This window comes from Balearica regulorum, chromosome 6 (assembly GCF_011004875.1).
Source record: "Balearica regulorum gibbericeps isolate bBalReg1 chromosome 6, bBalReg1.pri, whole genome shotgun sequence".
NCBI lineage: Eukaryota > Metazoa > Chordata > Aves > Gruiformes > Gruidae > Balearica > Balearica regulorum.
The window spans coordinates 25,294,063-25,311,416 of NC_046189.1; the positions used below are offsets into that span (position 1 = coordinate 25,294,063).

The 17,354-nt window shown below is 65.1% G+C and overlaps 2 protein-coding genes across 7 annotated transcripts in view; both read right to left on the reverse strand.

Annotated features, from left to right (window-relative positions):
- Positions 1-3: 3 nt before the first annotated feature.
- On the reverse strand, positions 4-4,853 carry GMPPA (GDP-mannose pyrophosphorylase A). 2 transcript variants are annotated; one of them, XM_075756872.1, is made up of 13 exons: positions 4,718-4,853; positions 4,552-4,649; positions 4,374-4,477; positions 3,793-3,985; positions 3,563-3,622; positions 3,283-3,413; positions 2,409-2,543; positions 2,137-2,234; positions 1,954-2,000; positions 1,771-1,863; positions 1,509-1,677; positions 1,320-1,416; positions 4-1,098 (listed from the first exon to the last, which is right to left on the reverse strand). In XM_075756872.1, the coding sequence occupies exons 1-13, from the start codon at positions 4,758-4,760 to the stop codon at positions 1,071-1,073; spliced, it is 1,296 nt and encodes a 431-aa protein (XP_075612987.1). In that variant the 5' UTR covers positions 4,761-4,853; the 3' UTR covers positions 4-1,070. The 2 variants fall into 2 exon arrangements, with proteins under 2 accessions (XP_075612987.1, XP_075612988.1); XM_075756873.1 differs by lacking the exon at positions 4-1,098 and having other exon boundaries at positions 1,124-1,416.
- Positions 4,854-5,963: 1,110 nt separating this feature from the next.
- SPEG (striated muscle enriched protein kinase) overlaps positions 5,964-17,354 on the reverse strand; it is a 39,720-nt gene continuing 28,329 nt past the window's right edge. For all 5 annotated transcript variants that reach the window (XM_075756874.1, XM_075756875.1, XM_075756877.1 and 2 more), the window contains 23 exons: positions 16,668-16,780; positions 16,293-16,461; positions 16,117-16,210; positions 15,555-15,755; positions 15,334-15,394; positions 15,058-15,135; positions 14,724-14,896; positions 14,593-14,619; positions 14,199-14,351; positions 13,973-14,015; positions 13,809-13,877; positions 11,491-13,675; positions 11,227-11,379; positions 11,031-11,147; positions 10,777-10,944; positions 10,380-10,502; positions 10,017-10,181; positions 9,135-9,825; positions 8,797-9,036; positions 8,501-8,724; positions 8,046-8,121; positions 7,646-7,795; positions 5,964-7,349 (listed from right to left, as the gene is read on the reverse strand). In XM_075756874.1, coding sequence (XP_075612989.1) covers positions 7,142-7,349; positions 7,646-7,795; positions 8,046-8,121; positions 8,501-8,724; positions 8,797-9,036; positions 9,135-9,825; positions 10,017-10,181; positions 10,380-10,502; positions 10,777-10,944; positions 11,031-11,147; positions 11,227-11,379; positions 11,491-13,675; positions 13,809-13,877; positions 13,973-14,015; positions 14,199-14,351; positions 14,593-14,619; positions 14,724-14,896; positions 15,058-15,135; positions 15,334-15,394; positions 15,555-15,755; positions 16,117-16,210; positions 16,293-16,461; positions 16,668-16,780 — 5,681 coding nt within the window. In that variant the 3' untranslated portion in view covers positions 5,964-7,141. The remainder of the gene's footprint in view (positions 7,350-7,645; positions 7,796-8,045; positions 8,122-8,500; positions 8,725-8,796; positions 9,037-9,134; positions 9,826-10,016; positions 10,182-10,379; positions 10,503-10,776; positions 10,945-11,030; positions 11,148-11,226; positions 11,380-11,490; positions 13,676-13,808; positions 13,878-13,972; positions 14,016-14,198; positions 14,352-14,592; positions 14,620-14,723; positions 14,897-15,057; positions 15,136-15,333; positions 15,395-15,554; positions 15,756-16,116; positions 16,211-16,292; positions 16,462-16,667; positions 16,781-17,354) is intronic.

Here is a 17,354-nt window from a genome sequence, read left to right on the forward strand (position 1 = left end):
AAGGCAGAGGCAAAACTGAAGGAGTTTAATGTGCTTAAAGCCAGGGAACAGCTAATCCTCCACCCAGGACTATGGGAGAACTGGCATGGGAAGGCACAGGGCTGGGAGCAAGGATTTACTGCAAATCCATTGAGCTGGGGTGGTACTGGATGGATGGAGAATCCCTAATGCAGTGCCTCACTGAAGGCAAGGGGTGTGATGGGGCCCTCAGCAGAGCGCAGGGCTTTAGCACAGAACTCCAGAACCAAAGACAGGGAGCTAAGTGGATAAATGCAGTGTTGATTACTGCAGACAGACTGTGCCAGGACCAGCAGGGAGCTGCCTTCAATAAAAACAGGTTTTTTTGAGACAGAGCAAGGCGGTAGGTCTCTGCCACCTGCCCATGTGTAAGTTTGATTGCTCTGGTGCCCTGTGGACGTGGCTGGTGCGAGGGGAGACATGCAGCAAGCCCCCCAAGCTACGCCCATGCTGGTGCAGAGGCTGTTGGCCCACCGGGGCGGCAGGGGCCTGCTGCCATCCCCCTGAGCCCTGCCTAGGCAGCCTGCGCAGGCCTCAGCCTGACAGGAGCAAGCTCGGCAGGGCTGGCAGCTCTCCTGGCCCATATGGAGCCCTGGGGAGTGGAGGTGGTACTGGGGGAGGGGGTGCTCTTGGCAGCTCCCTCCATGGCCAGCAGCGTGCTTGTCCAACCCAGGCTTTGCATGCCAGTGCCTTAGGCCAGCCTGGTGCTGCTGTCTTCCCAGCTCAGGCTGTTGCAATCATGCTGCTGAAATTAGGATCCTCACAGCCAGCTCCTGCAGGGTGAGCTGCCTACACAGGACAGGCACATTCAAAGCTCCCCAGACTCTGAGAGGGGCCAAGACCTTCCAGGGAGTTGCAGACAGCAACTGCTGCGGGGAGAGCCTGGTGAGGGATAACAAGACTGTGCTGGTGGTGCCCTTGGGTGGAGAAACGCCCACAGCTCAGGACCTGAGACGCTGCAGGCAGCAAGTGCTCCTTCAACAGCCTCAGCCCAGGGCTCTCTGCAGACACATGCAGCCTGGTGCCAGGGCCACGTGCTGTCCCTGAAGCCTTCACCCTGCCCCAGGGCTGGTCCCTGGGCTGCAAGAGAAGCAGCACACGAAGCTGATGCTCACTGGCTTTAATGTCTGTCTGGAGTAGGAATCAGGCACTTGCAGGGCTCCTGACCTGCACCTACCCCTCTGGGGGTGCTGGGAACCTCCCAGGACATAAAGTCCCAGCACAGGCTCTTACTGTGGGGCACAGCAGGGAGTGGGGGGCTGGCACTGGGCCCCCCCCAACCCAGCAAGCAGCTGACTCACAGGATAATCTGGTTCTTGTAGCTGCGGCTCAGCTCCTTGTGAGGAAGGACAATGGAGTTGAGAATAACCACCTCAGCAGGGATGGTGACACTGCAGCCTGCGGGGAGAACATGAGGGGGTTAGCAAGAGGGGAGAGGCTCTGCCCCACTGCATAGGGCTGGGGGGGGGCTGGGTGTGGGTGGGATGTACCTAGGATTGTGATGGATGGTGTGAGGCGCCCATCCCGGAAGAGGGTCTCGCTGTCAATCTTGGCATAGGGATCATTGGGGTTGGGGTCACTGGGTGTTCCTTCAACCCGGGCCCAGCGCCCAATGGTGCTGTCCCAGCCCACAATGGTATTGAGAACACAGGTGTGGTCCTGGGGTGAAGCAGAAAAGGGGATGAAGGGCGCTGCTGCCTCCCTGCAAGGGGTAGGGGCTGACACCCACACCCTGGGGCAAACCCTACTTACATGGAGTGAGGCGCCGTGCAGGACGATGGACTCACGCACACGCACACCAGCTCCCACTGTTACCCCCTCCCCAATGGAGACGTTGGGGCCCAGCTGTGAGGACAGAGGGAGGTGATGAGATTGAGGACAACAACCCCACCCCAAGCACCACCCTGCTGCAGGGCCCCCCAGGCATGCACTCACCACCGCAGTGCTATCAATGGAGGCCGTTGGGTGGATGTACACGTTCCCTGCAAAACAAGGCAGCTGCGTCAGGGGAGGCAGCTCGCAGGAGCACCTGCCTCTCAGAGCAGGGGAGGTCCTGCCTGCAGGTCCCACTGCCTCCCCAGGCAGCCCCCAAAGCAGCAGAGGGTGTTGGAGGAGTACCTCGGATGATTGGGCCTCCAGGCTTGTTCTGGGCCAGCCTCTCTGGGTGGCTTTTGCTATACTGGTTCAGGTAAAGGCGGCTAGCATAGATAGCAGAGCTGGGGGAGGAAAAGCAAACGATTATTACGCCTCTGGCACTATCAGGCTAGAGGAAGGTCTGAATTCAGCAATCCCCACCCGCCTCCAAGGCTCTGCTTGGGTACCCTCCTCTCCCAGCTCTAGTACGGACTGCCCGATGCTCCTGCTGTGCCAGCTCTAGCTCCAGCACTTACCCAGCTGATTTGATCTGGCTCCAGAAGCCATCGGTTTTGTAGACGTAGAGTTTGCCGCTCCCAGCCAACGCCGTGAAAACATCCTGCTCTAGCCGGATCACTTCTGCACGCTGCCAGCCATTGGAGCTCTCCTCTCTGCAAGTGAGATGCCCATTAGACACCCACCCCAGTCACAGTCTCAGCCAGTGACCCCAGCAGCTACCCTCCCCAAATCTGGGGGCTCCAGTGACCCTGGACTCCTTCCTAGCCATGCATTTCTCCCCAAAGGTGGGGACAGCCCCAGCTGTCAGGCTGAGCCCCAGAGCAGCAGAGGGAGGGGGCTCTGCCAGCTGAAACAAGCTCTCAGACAGGTGATGGTGCAAGAGCCCCACCCAGTCCAGGCAGGTGTACACGATGGATCCTGCCCCTGCTCCAGAGCCCTGCGCAGCTGGGTTTTTGCTTGGGTGGTGGCAGAGATGCCAGGTGACAGTCTGGCTGGTGTAGAGAGCTGGAGGCAGGAGCAGAGCGTTCCCAGGTGAAAGGCTCGCTCAGCCCCTTGTCCGGAGCTGGATGAGGATGGGGTGGGAAGAGAGGATGTGAGAGAGGGAGTCTCAAGCTGGCCAGAAAGGGAGCAGAGGGAGCAAAGCCTTGCAGAGCAGCCTAGAGCAGGGAGGAAAGCATGCGTTATTGCTAAGGACGATCCAGCCCAGAGAGCAGCCAGTGCGGACACAAAGGGAGACTTACCCAAGGTAAGGACAGCTGGTGCAGGACCAGGAAACAAGTGAGTGATGGCAGAGGAGGAGAGAAGATAGACAAAGAATGGAAGATGAGCGTGCTGCTGCAGCCCTGGGAAGCAGTAGGGTGGGAGGGACATGGGGCAGAGAGGGGCACTCACAGCATTAGCTCCTGCTGGTTCCTCTGGAAGACCTCGCCAATGTGCTGGAAGATGGCAGGTGTGAACAGGTAGATGCCACAGTTAATGATCTCACTGACAAACGTGCTGGGCTTCTCCACGTAGTGCTGGACCTGGAGGGGAGGGAAGAGACATGAGTCTCAGGAGGCAGCCCCTGTGCCTGGCATCACACCCGCTCTGGCACACCAGGAACACATGCCCACGGGGACAGCGCAGCACCCACTGCCCAGGCTGTGCGTGGCTCCCCGAGGCCCTCCGGTACCTCCTGCGTGTCCGTGTTTGCCACAATACAGCCGTAATTCAGCGCCTGCGTCCTGTTGGCCTGTGGGGCAAGGACATGTCAACAGTGGTGGAGTAGTGGGCATGCAGACGCAGAGCAGATGAGACCTGGAGCTCACACCCAGGGACCCATCTACTGCAGGAGCCACTAGCTTCTAGACAAGCCCACAGCAGAGAACTGCTGCTCCTCTGCTCCCCAGCACTGCCACTCACTGTGGTACCCAGAATGACAAAGCTGTGCGCATCCCCGTGCTGCTGCCGGAACTCCAGCATCTCCTGCAAGGGGAACTCTGAGCACACATCCGCGTTGAGGACAAAGAAGGCCTCAGCACCACCCGACAGGATCTGGTCTCGGAAGTGATAGATGCCACCACCCGTGCCCAGCGCCGCGTACTCCTGGAGATACCTGCGAGCCAAGCAGGGAAAAGCGAGGGCTTAGGGAAGTGGGGGTCAGGTGGCACAGCCCAGCAGCGAGGCAGGGAAGGGCTGGATGGACATAATCCTGCCATGCAACGACTGGGCTCACGTGGACCTTGGCCATGGGAAGGAGGCAGCGGCAGCTTGGACCTGTGCTGGAGAGGCAGCTTTGGAGCAGGAACCCGCCAGGGCAGAGCCCAGGACGAGGGAGATTTGGCAGAACTAACAAGGGAGGCCAGCTGTGCCCACCCACACCGGGCCACTGCCCGCTTGCCCAATGTCCGGGCGCTGGCTGGGGGCTGCCATCCCGGGGGAGGCGGGTGAGGGGCCGAGCCGGGCTGTGCCACCATGGGTACCCCGGGAAGGCTCCTGCCCACCTGATGGGGATCTTGAACTCCTGCTGTGCTGACACCAGGAAGCGGCTGAGGGCCTCGTGGGGCTGGTAGAAGCCCATCAGCAGGATCTCCTTCATGCCGGGCACCTGGGGGGGCGGGGGCAGAGTGGGGAGGGCAGCTCCGGCCCCGGCACCCCAGCCCCGGTGCCCCCGCCCCGTACCTTGGCGCAGGCCTCGATGTGGTGCTGCACCATGGGCACACCGGCCACAGGGAAGAGCGGCTTGGGCACCTCGAAGGACAGCGGCCGGAACCGGGTCCCTGCGGAGCAGAGAGGGATCGGCGGGGCCCCGAGCCGGCGGGACGCCCCGCGGGCCCGGCGCACTTACCCTTCTGCGGGCCCCCGATGAGGATCACCGCCTTCAACGGCATCTCCGCTCCGCTCCGGCGGCCCCCGCAACACCGCCGCTCCCGCCTCCCCCCGGCCCGCCCGCCGCTTCCGCACACGTGGCTGTGACACGTCAGCGCGCAGGGCCCCGGCCCTCGCCTTGCGTCACTGCGCTGGGCGGTGCTGCCGAGGACGCCCCGCCGACCGCCAGGGGGCGCCGCGGCGGTAGGAGGAGGGAGCTGCGCCTGCGCGTGTGTGCAAGGGGGTGGGCCGTGGGCGTGGGAGGGAGCGCTGCGCGTGTGCGGGGGGACGGCTTTGTGCGTGGGCAGCCGAGCGGCTGTGCGCGTGTACAGCGGCAGCTGCGCGCGCGCCAGGGAGCAGCAGCGCGTGTGCAAGGGACTGGCTTTACACGTGCAGGTGCAAGGGAGCGGCTGCGTACCCGGGCGTGCACATGGAGGGGTCAATGCGAGCGTACAAGACAACCGCCATGTATGTGTGTGTGCCCTGGGGAGTGCAAGCACGAGTGTGCCAGAGAGGCAGTGTGCGTTGGTGTGCAGGGTGGGGACACCACCCACTGTCGTACGTGCTTGGGCACAGGGATGCGTGACGGGCGGCACGGTGCCGTGGGCCTGTGTGCGTGCATGGGCGCGTGAGCATGTGTATGCGTGCGTGTCAGGGTCAGAGTGTGACAGTCCGTCGGCACAAGCCCTTACCTGTGTGCCCACGCCCACAAATGCAGACGTGTATGAGTGACAGGCGCGGGGGACACACGAGTGGGTGTGCGTGTGCACCGAGGGGCCGGTGGGTGCCGTCGGGGTGGGGGGGGTGTCAGGCCGGGCTGTAACGGGAGCAGCTGGCGCAGCCGGCCCGGCCTCATATGGGCAGTGGGTATTTATAGCGGGGCGGCGGGTCCCTGCGGCGGGGCGCCCCTCACCTGCACCCGCCGTGCCCGCAGCAGGAGCCCGGGTCTGGCTGTGCCGCCGCCGGGCCCTCCGGCACCCGGTATTTTCGCTCCATGACGCGAGCGCCCCGTGAGCCAGTGCACCCCCCCGCCCCGCACCCGCCAACCCTTCCATGCCTGCCCAGGCGCTTCGCTGCTTTCCTGGCTCCTTCCCCAAGTTTCCGACACCCTTCCCAGCCCGGCCCCACCTGGAAGCCTTCCTGGCTTTGGGTCCCCCTCCCGAGGTGCCGGGGGCTGCTCTGCCCACACCCCCCCGTCCCCTCCCAGCAAGGCAGGAGACTGGACCGGCTGCTCAGGATCTTTATTGCTGCTCTGGCACGTTGCTTGCTCCAAACCACGGGGACTTTGGCAGCTCCGGAGCCCAGCAGAGAGGAGGGGACAGGGACAGGGATGGGGCAGACGCCTTCTCCCCAAAGTCAATAAATAAAGCTCTATCGCTACAGCAGCATCTGGAAGGTGGGCGCCCAACCGCTGCCCCCATCTCCCTGCCCAGGGCATCCCGGCCATGCTGGAGCATCCTGCCGCCAGCCGGGGAAGGGGCGTGGGGCTCAGCAAGGCACCTTCGGGGCTGTGCCGTGGCACCGGGGGGTCGGGGATGGAGTTGGCACGGAGGGGTGCATGGAGGGGTCTGGGGACAGGCAGGCGGACTGGCGGCCGGGCACAGGGCGAGGGCCGGAGCTGGGCAGGCAGAGCGTGAGCAGCATGGGCCTGAGCAGGTGCAGGAGGTGTGTGTGGCATGTGGGTGCCCCCTTGCAAAGGAGGGGGGCTGCCCGGCCAGGCCCCCCCTGGTGTGGGGTGCAGCCGACAGCCCTGGGGAAGGCACCGGCATCGGTCCTGGGGCTGCAAACCCACTTACCAGGACCGGGGCTGGGAGGAGCAGAAGGTGGGGGGCTGGCAGCCCCCACTCCCAGCCATGAGGACCCAGACTGTGGCTGCTGGCGGGGGGCTGCAGGGGAGTGGGGGGCTGCAAGTGGGCCCCTCTCTGCAGGAACCACTGGAGCAGCCTCAGTCCTCGGGCGCTGGCGTGCAAACCAGGGGGAGCGCAGGGACTCCTGCGCCGTGGCCGGGGGCAGCTGCACGCTGCAACATAAGGCACACGGCTGACGGGACCCGCGGGGCCAGGGCTGGCTGGCATGGTGATGGCTCTCCCGCTCCCGCCCGGGGCTTCCCTTGGCCCCCATCCCATCCTTCCCCCAACCCTCTGCCACATTCTCCGTTCCTCCCAGCAAAGCTTCCCGCTGCCTGCCTGCTGCCAGACCCCACCACTGGGCTGGCTGGTGCAGCACCTCCCCTTTCCCTTGGCACCACCAAAATGATGCTGGCCGCCAGCATCCCCGGCGCTGGCACGTGAAGTCCGTGGGCTCATCCTGGCACGTCCTGGCTCCTTCTCGGCCGCCTCATCCCGCGGCCCCTGGAATGTTCCTCTGGCTCCCCGGCCCCTCGTGGCCGCGGCTGAGGCGCTGGCTACTGCGGCCCTGGCGGCTGGCCACCCTGGTAAGAGCGGAGTAAGACCTTGTGCTTGGTGACAGCCTCGCCGCGGCGCCGCTGGTGCTCCACCAGGAACTCCTTGAGGCGGTTGGTGGTGAAGGTCAGGGTCTGGCGGCGCAGCTTCATCAGGTATGCATCCTGGAGCCAGGCATTGGCAAAGCAGTCCTTCACTGTGGGGCGGCTCCTGGGGCAGGGGTGACACTGAGTCAGGGGCCATGAGGTGTTCACTGCCGCTCCCCCCGCCCCCAAACCCAGCCACCACCCATGCCCTGCAACACCCAGGGGATCCCAGCCCTTTCCAAGAGCAGGGATTGACCCCAGGGTCCTGGACTCAGGAGATCCCAGCCCTCTCCAGGAACAGGGATGGACCCCAGGGTCCCACTGATGAGGTCTGGAGGGTCTCTGTGGGGCAGGAAGCTGCCCCTGGCCATGGACGCAGTCTGGGGCCACGTGTCCCCGCTGACTGGGCTGGGGACTCACCAGGGGTGGACAGTGAGGACCTTCCGGATGAAGAGGGCAGCGCTCTGCGAGACGTTGGGGTACAGCTTGAAGGCATCAAAGCGCCCTGCCAGGATGCGGTTCTCCGTCTCAATGGGGTCCAGTTCGAAGAATGGCGACCGCCCGCTGAGCCTGCGAGGGTGAAGGGGGTGTCACAGGCTGGGGGGCAGTGATGGGAGGGCACCCAGGACCCCCTACCCACCCATCCCTGGTTTGGAACAGCCACAGCTGCCCCGGGTCTCAGTCCCTGTGTCCAGCTGGGAAGGGTCTGCAGGGCTACAGCATCCTCCAGCCCACCAGCCTGGTATGCCCCATGGCACTGAGCCCTGGGTGGGGCTGACTACACCTCAGGGTGCTCGCCCCCCCCAGCCTCTTCTCTTACATGATGTAGGTGAGGACGCCAACACCCCAGACATCTGCTGCGGAGCCCACCGGGTCACCCTTTACCACCTCCGGCGCTGCAGGCAGGGGAGAAGGACTGTCATACGCACCAAGGGGGCCAGCCCCGGCACCTGCAGCACCCACAGCATCCCCAACACCCACAGCACCCCACCATGACACCCTCCTACACTCCTCCCTGACACCGCAATGCCCTGACAGAGCCCAGCACCTCCAAGGATACCCCAACAGCCCCACAGCATGCAAACTCTCCCACTGAGCCCAGCAACCCTGCAGAATCCCTCAGTAGACACCCCCAGCACCCCAAAGACTCCCCAACTTACCCAAGAACACCTCCGCTGCCCCCAGTCCCGAGCCACCCCAGTACATGGGCACACATGCACACCTCGGGCACCCACCCCCATCTCAATGCCACCGCACCCTCGGTGCCCCACTCACACATGTACTCCAGGGTGCCAACACGCCGCCCCAGCTGCCGCAGCACGAGGGGATTGTAGGTCTGGGCGCTGCCAAAATCAATGATCTTGAGGGCATTCATCCCCGAGATGACGATGTTGTCCGGCTTGATGTCGAGGTGCACGATGCGGCGGCTGTGCAGGTACTCGAGGCCCTGCAGGAGCTGCAGCACGTAGCTCACCACGTCGTCCTCTGAGTAGCGAAACCTGGGGGCAAGTGGCATCAGCAGGTGGCCCCGTGCCAGCGGCTGTTGCAGGCAGCCCGGTGCCCACCCGTACCTGTCCACGATGCTGTAGAGGATCTCCTTGCCAGCACAGTTCTCACAGATGAGCACCAGGTAGCGGGGGGTGATGTACGCCTCGTGCAGGGCCATGATGCGCTCATGGTGCAGGGCCTTGAGGATCTCATACTCCTGCAGCACACTCTGCTTCCTCTCTGCCTCATAGGGCACAATCTTGGCCATGAAGTGCTTCCCCGTGGCGTTTTCCTTGCACAGCCGGATCACCCCGAAACGGCCCCTGTGGCACAGAGTGGTATTCAGCATCCCCCGTGTGGGGTGCTGGGGGGGTGGGGGACATCCCCTGCAGAGCATCCTGACCCACTAGGTGCCACTCACCTCGCCTTCTCATCCAGAAAGGTGTATGGCTTCTGGGGGACGCCCTGCCGCAGCGCCGTGCCGTCCTTAGCCCCCAAGACCCCGCTCTCGGCTGGGGGCTCCTTGGAGGACAGGGCAGTGGGGGAGGGTTCCTGCGTTGGGGGTGACGTGGGGGGCATGGAGACGAAGGACGTGACCATGTAGGGGGGCATCTTTCGCACGGGCACAGCGTTGGGGGTGGGAGACAGCGTGGGAGATGGCGTGGGAGCTGAGCTGGGGGTCGTCGACACTGGGGAAATGGGGGACAACTTGGAAGGGGATGGAGCCTGAGGTGGGGGGGACATGTCCGTGGGGGGCGTGGGGGACCCCTGGGTGGGGGTGTCTGTATGGGGTGAGGTGACAGTCCGAGGGGGGGTGAACATCAGCTCTGGGGGCACACAGATCGTGATGTCGGGTGGGAGCTCGGGGTCCGGCCGCAGCCCCTCCTCGTGGGGCGCAGGGGGCTGGAGGACCCCTGGCGAGACATCCGCCTGTGCTGCCCCATCTGCCTTCTGCACCGCTCCTTTGTGCTTGCGGGGTGGCGTGATAGGGGGGGCCCCTGTGGCCGGTGGCTCCAGCTGTCCCACAGGTGTCTGGGTCGACCGGCTGGAAGCCACCTTCTCGGGGACAGGGACAGGGATGGCAATGTCCTTGGCTGGGGCAGCTTGGGCATCTGCGGGGAGCAAAGGGAGGTATGAGCCAGGCAGGGGTAAGCCAGAAGCGGGGTGCAAGCAGTGCCCCATTCCCCAAAACCCTGGGGAGAAGATCTCCTGGGACTCAAGGGCCCCCAGAGCATCCCAGATGCCACAGCCCCACAGCAGGCCCCATGGCTGCCCCATGCCCTGTGGGACAGGGCTGGCTCACCTGCTGCCTCAAGGTGCACCTTCCCTGAGGGGGTGCTGTAGGGCCCTTGCCCGGCCTTGTTGACACAGGCCACCCGAAATTTGGCAGCGCTCCCAGGAGGCAGCTCCGTCACATTGAAGTAGCAGTCAGCGATGCCTGTGCTGATGATCTTCCACTCGTGCTCCCCTGCCGGCATGGGGGCAAGGTGAGGTGGGGGCAGACTGGAGGCAGGGGCAGCTTCCTGTCCCTCATCCCTAACCCAGAACCCTGCCAAGTGCCAGGGGACAGCAAGGACATTGGGCGCTTTTGTCCTGGCTTGGTGCTCCCATGTGAGCCCGTTTTTCCGGCTGCATCCCTAGGGAACGAGAGGGAGCCCCCCCGTACCTTCCAGCCTGCGCTCCAGTGTGTAGGTGCAGGGGGCTTTGCTCTCTGCAGGCTTCCACAGCACCAGCACCGTGTTCTTGTACTTCTGGGGGATCTCCGGGGTGCCCGGCCTCCCAGGGAGCCCTGCGAGGGGACAGACAGGGTGGGCCAGGTGCCCAGCCAGGGGTAGGGCAGAGCTGCTGCGAGGTGAGGGCAGCACAACATGTGGGCTCAGAGATGCTGGAGATGCCCGCGCAAAACCAGCCTGTCCCTCCTCAAAAGTCTCTTTCACAGATGCAGAGGGGAGCTCAAGTGGGCTGCTCTGACCGGTCCCCAGCCACAGGATGCGTGCCTGGCACGTGCTCTCTCCCCATGGGGCAGCAACTCTGTCCCCTGAGGTCACCCCTCGCATCCTTACGTGCCACAGCCAGCGTGCAGGAGCTGATGGCCGTGCCCAGGGCATTGGCGGCTGCACACTCATACAGCCCCGCATCCTTCCTGGAGACCTTGGTGATGGTGAGCATCTGCCGGCCATCCTTGCAGGAGACGACATTCAGTGTGTTGTCCGGCTGCAGGGACCTCTTGTCTGCAGGGGGGGAAGCAGAGGGGAGTGATGCTACAGTGCCCCCCACCCTGGCGCCCGCCCACCGAGGCAGCGCAGGCAGCCCCCACCTTTCATCCAGACGATCCTGGGGGTCGGGCTGCCGGCGGGCAGGCAGCAGAGGGTCAGCGCCTCGCCCTCCAGCAGCACCTGGTCCTTCAGCTTGATGTGGAAAACGGGGGGGAAATCTGGAAAGCAGAAGGGGTGTCAGGCCGGGCCGGGGGGCAGCGATGGGCACCCGCCATCCCGTCCGGGGGCTGCACCTACCCGACTCGCTGGGTGCGTGCGGCCGGCCGGCGGCGGGTCCCTCCTCCCGCAGCAGGATGGAGGGGATGCTGGGCTGCGAGGCCACCTTCTCCTTCTTGCCCCGCGAGAGCCCCCAGCGCTCCCAGCGGGACCGCTTCTGGCTCTCACCCCCACCTGCGGACACCCGGGGCGGCTCAGAGCGGGGCCGAGCCGGGGCGGCCGTGCCCGCCGCACCCAGGACGGCCGGGGCAGGGGGTGCCGGCGGGACCCCCCCTCGCCGCTCACCTTTGGCGGAGGCGGAGGAGCGGGTGCTGCCCTCCGAGCGCAGTGACTCGGAGGAGGGTGCGGGTGCCGGGGGGGGCCCCGGCCGCAGGCTCTCCCCCTCGGAGCTGGCGCGGCGGAGCCCCCCGGGCCCCTCGCCCTCCGGCCGCTCGTCCGAGAGGCTGCGCAGCCGCGCCGAGACCCGCTCCACCGTGGTGCTGATCTTCCTCCGCACGGCCCCCGCCGGCGACTCGCTCTCCCCGCCGCCCCCCGGCTCAGACCTGAGGCTCTCCGAGTCCCTCCGCTCCTTGGAGCCACCCAGGGACAGGCTCCAGGAGAAGCGGCGCCCGCTGGATGGGGTCTCGCCGCCCCCATCTTCCCCCCTGCTCTTCTTTCGTTCGGCAGGCGGGGTCCGCTTGAGGAGCACGGACATCCTCCGGAGGAAGCTCCTGTCCTTCTCCACCTCATGCAGGTCCTGCACTGACTTGGACTTGGCTGCCAGCCCGGTGGGCCGGTCCCTGCGCAGCTCCAGGGGCACGCCGGCCGGTGTGGGACGGTAGATGCCCTCGTCAGGGGCTGGGGGACCAGCCAGGTGCCGGTCCTCGGAGCGGGAGCGAGTGAGGAGCTTCAGCCCCCGGCTGAGCGATGACTCCCGGCCCCGTTTGAACTTGGCCTCGAAGACCTCCTCCGAGTCGATGTCCTGGATGAGCAGGGAGTTGGAGGAGCCAGTGGGCTTCGCCTCCCTCCTCGATGCCGGTGCTGGTGCTGGCGCGGGGGGCTCGGCAGGGGTGGCCGGTGGGGGCTGGGGGACTTCTTCAGTGGCTGGCTCCCCACCTCGCACGGCTCCCATGGCTTGCATGACCTTCGCATAGGAAGATGTTTTGGGGGCTTGGGTGTCGGGAGTAGGGGGTTGTGGTGGGGTGGGCGTTCCCATCCTGGCAGCCCCCTCCCTGCTGGCTCCAGGGGCCTTGGTGGGTGTTGTCTCCTCCTGCCCTCTGGCCGTGGGCTTCTTCCCCGTGGTGGTGGCAGCCGGGCTGGCCCCGGACTGGCTGCGCTTCTCGGGGATGCTCCTCATCCCCAGGGCAGCCTTGGTGGCGGGGGCTGGGGGTATGGCGGTCTCCACCATGGGGAGTGTCGGCAGGCCAGGGGCATCTGGCGGCGCTGGGGGCCGGGCATCAGAGAGGGCTGAGAGTGATGGGGACTCCTTAAGCCGCTGGGCCTCCAGGCAGGCCACTGGGATCTCCAGGGGTGCGCCGGAACGGCGGTGCCGGACAACGGGCTCGGTGTCCCCATGGCTGAAAGAACTGCTCTTCTGCAGCCGATGCTCAGGAGGGAGGAGGCGTGGTGAGGTGGCCTCGCTGGAGGCTGCCCGCACCAGCCGCGGCACCACTGGCGCCGGTGGCTCCAACCGGGTCGGCCGTGGGACCTTCTTGTCAGGGCCGACCCCCAGGGTCTCCAAGAGGGGACCCCGCAGGCCACTGACCTTGCCGTCCCCAGGGCCGCCCCGCAGAAGCCACTGGCGCATCAGCTCCAGGCGCTGGGCATGATCGTCCTCCCCCCAGGTCCCCTTCCGCCATGGCAGCTCCATGGAGGCCGCCTTAGCCAAGGCCCGGCGGGTGTCCCGGCCCACCTCAGCCCCTTCCTCGGTCCCCAGGGGCTGATGGAGCAGCAGGGCACTGTCGGCAGAGCCGCCCCTCTTCAGCTCTCCCCGCCGGGCACTCCCTGGGGACTCCAGGCTGGAGCCCTTTCTCATGGCTTTGCGGGGGTACTCTGGCCGCTTCTGGGCTTCAGGAGCTTCTTCGTCAGAGGAGCCGGGCGCCTCCGCCTCTGTGCATGGCCGCCACGGCCCGACACCCCTCGGCCGCTTTCCCAGGGCCACTCCGGGCTTCCCCACACTCTGGCTCTGCCACTCCATGGCGGAGACATCCCCCGGCGTGACCCCCTCCAGCCATGGCCCCTCAGATGGCCCAATGGCCTCGTCATCCGTGGGGATCTCATTGAGCGACATGCGGGAGCCAGAGAACTCCACCTGGTGTGGCATGGGGATAAAGGGCAGCTCGTCCAGGTCATCCGAGTCTGAGGAGGACGACAGTGCTGGTGACTCCTTGAGGTGCCGGGGCACGGCGATGGAGAGGTGGTTGGACGTGTCCTCCAGTAGCTCTGGGATTGGCCGCAGCACCATGTTGCACTTGTAGCTGATCTGCGAGCGCTGCAGCCGGCGGGAGAGGGCTGGATCAGACCCAGGCAGGTGGCATGGCATCATCCTGCCCAGCACACATCACTCCATTCTGCCCAGCACACAGCTCTGCCTGCCCCCCTCCTGCCCCAGCTCCTGCCTTCACCTGCCATTTCCGACGGGAGAGGAAGAGCTTCAGGTGGTCGGTGCTGATGACCTTCCCCTTGGCCAGCGTCTGCAGGGCGAGGGGACAGCAGTGTCCCACAGAGCCTACAGCAGGCTCAGGGGAACCCCGCTGCCGCCAGGTGCTGGCTCCCTGTCCAGGCTCACCTTGAACCAGGGATGCTCCAGGGTCTGCTCTGCATTGGGTCTCCTGTGAACCAACACCACCAGGTGAGAACCCCCCAGGCCGGGGGGGTTTGGCCAGCCCAGGGAAGGGCAGGAGGGTCTGGCCAAAGCCTGCCCTCGAGCACCCCGATGCATGGAGGTCCCCACCCTCCCTTGAGCACAAGGCTCACGCCAGAGGGGTGGGGGCCAGTGACGCCGCAGCACTCACAGCCTGTCATTGACCAGCACTTTGATGACGAAGCCCTTGGCTTCCCGGGTGAGCCCCTGGAACATCCTCTCCTCAAAGGCCACGTTGTAGTTGCGGATGTTCATCAGCGTCGTCTTGTCATTCTCCCCCACAAAGGGGGAGATCCCTGTCAGGCTGCCGAGGAGGGGACACTGTCATTGGGCTGGGGGGACATGGGGAACAGCATGGCAAGTACAGGGAGACAGAGGACGGGACCCCGATCCCCAGCCCTGGTGCCATGGGGAGGGCAGAGGCAGGAGCAGCAGGAGGAGGCTAAGTCTGCAAGGAGCGATGTGCATGGTCACGGCCCCAGAACCACAACTGGCAAGGGGGCAGGAAGGGGGTCCCTCCCGTGGGGGCCCACCGAGGCACTTACCAGAGGTAGGCGATGACTCCCACGGGCCTGCGGAGAGGAGAGTGCGATTACTGCACAGCACGAGCCCTCTGGGGCACCCAGTCCCTCCGGCACAGCAGGGAGCCCACTGTCCACCCCAGGGCCACCCTTACCAGATGTCGGTGACGCTGGAGACAGGGCTCTGGTTGACGATCTCGGGGCCCACAAACTCGGGGGTGCCATACTTGCAGTACTGCGGCTCATCAGGCATCAGCTCCTGCGCGTTGCCGAAGTCGCAGATCCGGACCTGCTCGCTGCTTGAATCCGCCATCAGTAGGTTTTCTGGCTACAAGACGGCGCAGGGCAGAGGGGAGCTTGGTAGGAGGCAGGGGCTCCCCCCAAGGGAAGGGATGTCCCCCATCAGCAGGACCGAGCCCTCCCGCAGCGTGGCGCGAGCCCGTCTGTGCAGATGCAGGGCGGGAGGGAGTGGGAGAGCCCCACACTCACTTTGATGTCCAGGTGCAGGACGTGGTGCTGGTGCAGGTAGCAGATCCCCTCCAGGACCTGCCGCATGTAGGACCGGACCTGTGAGAGAGCAGGGGGAGGGCAGGCGCCCTGAGCATGGGTCGGCCCCACGCTGGCCCTGTGCAGGGGAGGGTGTGGGCTGTAGCCCCTTTTGTAGCCTGATATAATGAGCGTTGCACGTCCCTGGGCTGGGACAGACCCCAGTGTTCCCAGGCTCCCTCCCGCCCCCATCGCCTTTTTCCCCCAGGGTTCGCCCACCTCGGACTCGCACACTGAGGGCTTCCTTGCCATCCTGTCCAACAGCTCTTCCTCAGCGCAGCTGGGTCCTGGTCAAGGAGCACAGAAACACCGTGCCCCACCGTGCCCTCCACCATCCTAGGCACCCAGCTCCTCCACACCCCCTCTGCCCACCTGCCTTCCCCAAAAGCCTCCCCTCATCCCCCACGCTACGCAGTCCTGGAGCAGTGCTCAGAGGATACAGTTCCATGACCATGATGACGGCATTCTTCTTCTCGAAGGCGTCATGGAAGAAGACAATGCGCTCATGGTCCAGCTGCGAAAGGATGTGCAGCTCCCGGCGTGCCGACTGCTTGGCCTTGGTCCTCCCAGGGACGAACTTGGCGGCAAAGTCCAGACGGCTGCTTTTTTCCGTCACCCTCCGCAGGTAGGAGAAAGCTCCCCTGTAACGTGGCAATGGGGGCAAGGGGGATAAGAAAATGGGGGAGCAGCAGACCTCCCCTTCCCCAAGAAGCTGGAGCATGTGCCCACTCTGCAGGGAGCTGCCCACAGCCCCAGCAGCCCTCCAGGACCACCCATGGAGAGACCCCAGGCTTGGCTTCGCTCCAGCTACCCCAGCTCCCCACCCTGAGCCAGCACCCGGGCACCCACTGGTGGCTGAGAGCTGCCCCAGCACATCAGGGATCTGGTGTACCATGGAGCTCAGTCCCTGGGGACAGAGCCCCAGCATGCAGCTTGGCTCCAGCACCCCTGACCCTGTGGTGCCCTGGTGTCCCGCTCCACCCCATGGCAGTGGCCCTGTACCTCCCGATCTCCTCGTGCACGTCGTAGTAGTCAGTGAGGCGTCGTGCCTTGTGCAGTGCATCCTCCTCCATGGTGGCATCAGCAGCAGGCTGGGCTGGGGGAAGGAAAGGCACTGGTGGGGGGCAAGCCAGGCACCCAGGCTCTGCCCCCCAGGGCCGGGAGACAACTGGCCATACCTGCCCGCACCACCAGCTCCGCCTTGCAGGAGACCTCCCCAGCCAGGTTCTTTGCCGTGCAGGTGTAGACACCGCTGTCAGGCTCAGCGGCACCCAGCACCACCAGCGAGCACTCATTGTCTTCGTACACGAAGCTCAGGTGGCTGCTCTCTTCCAACAGCTCCCCATCCTGGGGGTGGCAGGGGCATCAGGGGGTTCCATCCCCAAACAGCTCCCACCACCCTTTCCCCATGGATGGGGCATGGGCCACATCCTGCATCACCAGGGGTGAACACAACCCCAAAGCCCCAGCACAGCGACCCAGGTAAGGCAGTGGAGAGTGTGGGTCTGGGGGTAGCTGTGGATGAGGAAGGAGGTGGTGGGGTCCCAGCTCACCTTGTACCACATAATGTCTGGCAGTGGTTTCCCCTCCACCACCACGGCGAAGCGCGGCGTCTCCCCTTCCTGGGCATCGATGTCCTCCGTGATGGACTCAAAGCGCGGTGCCTCTGCCGAGAGACGGGGCATGGGGCACCACGGAGCAGTGCCACTCCCTTGCCACTGGCATGGGGTGTACGCTTGCTGGGCACTGCAAGGAAGCACCAGCCCATGGTGTAGGGGCATGGAGCACCATGGGGCAGTACCACCCAAATGCAAACAGGAGTGGGACACTATGGGGCAGGCCACCAATAGCATCTGCCTTCAGCTCCGTGGGGCAGTCACCCATCAGTGTGAGGCACCATGAGGCAGTGCCACTCATGGCATGTGGGCATGGGACACCGTGGTACTGCATCTCCCATTACATATGGATGTGGAGTACTGTGGTGCAGTGCCACTCGTGACACCTCTGTGGGGCATTGTGGATATGTCCCCTATAGCTCTTGGCTATAGGGCATCAGGGGGTGGTGCCACCCCATTATACACAGGTATGAGACACCCTGCAGTGGTGCCACCCATGGCACATGGCCATGGGACACCATGGAGCACTGCCACCCCGTGCACATGGTCATGGGGCACATGGGACACTTCTACCCAAGTCAGATACGGGTATAGGACACTGGGCAGCAGTACCGACACATGGTT

Coding starts and splice junctions, on each gene's coding strand:
- GMPPA (XM_075756872.1), bottom strand. CDS start 4,760: ATGCCGTTGAAGGCGGTGATCCTCATCGGGGGCCCGCAGAAGG. Junction 2,001..2,136: donor TGGAGGCCCAATCATCCGAG/GTACTCCTCCAA, acceptor CTTGTTTTGCAG/GGAACGTGTACATCCACCCA. Junction 1,099..1,319: donor TACAAGAACCAGATTATCCT/GTGAGTCAGCTG, acceptor CTTCTCTTGCAG/CCCAGGGACCAGCCCTGGGG.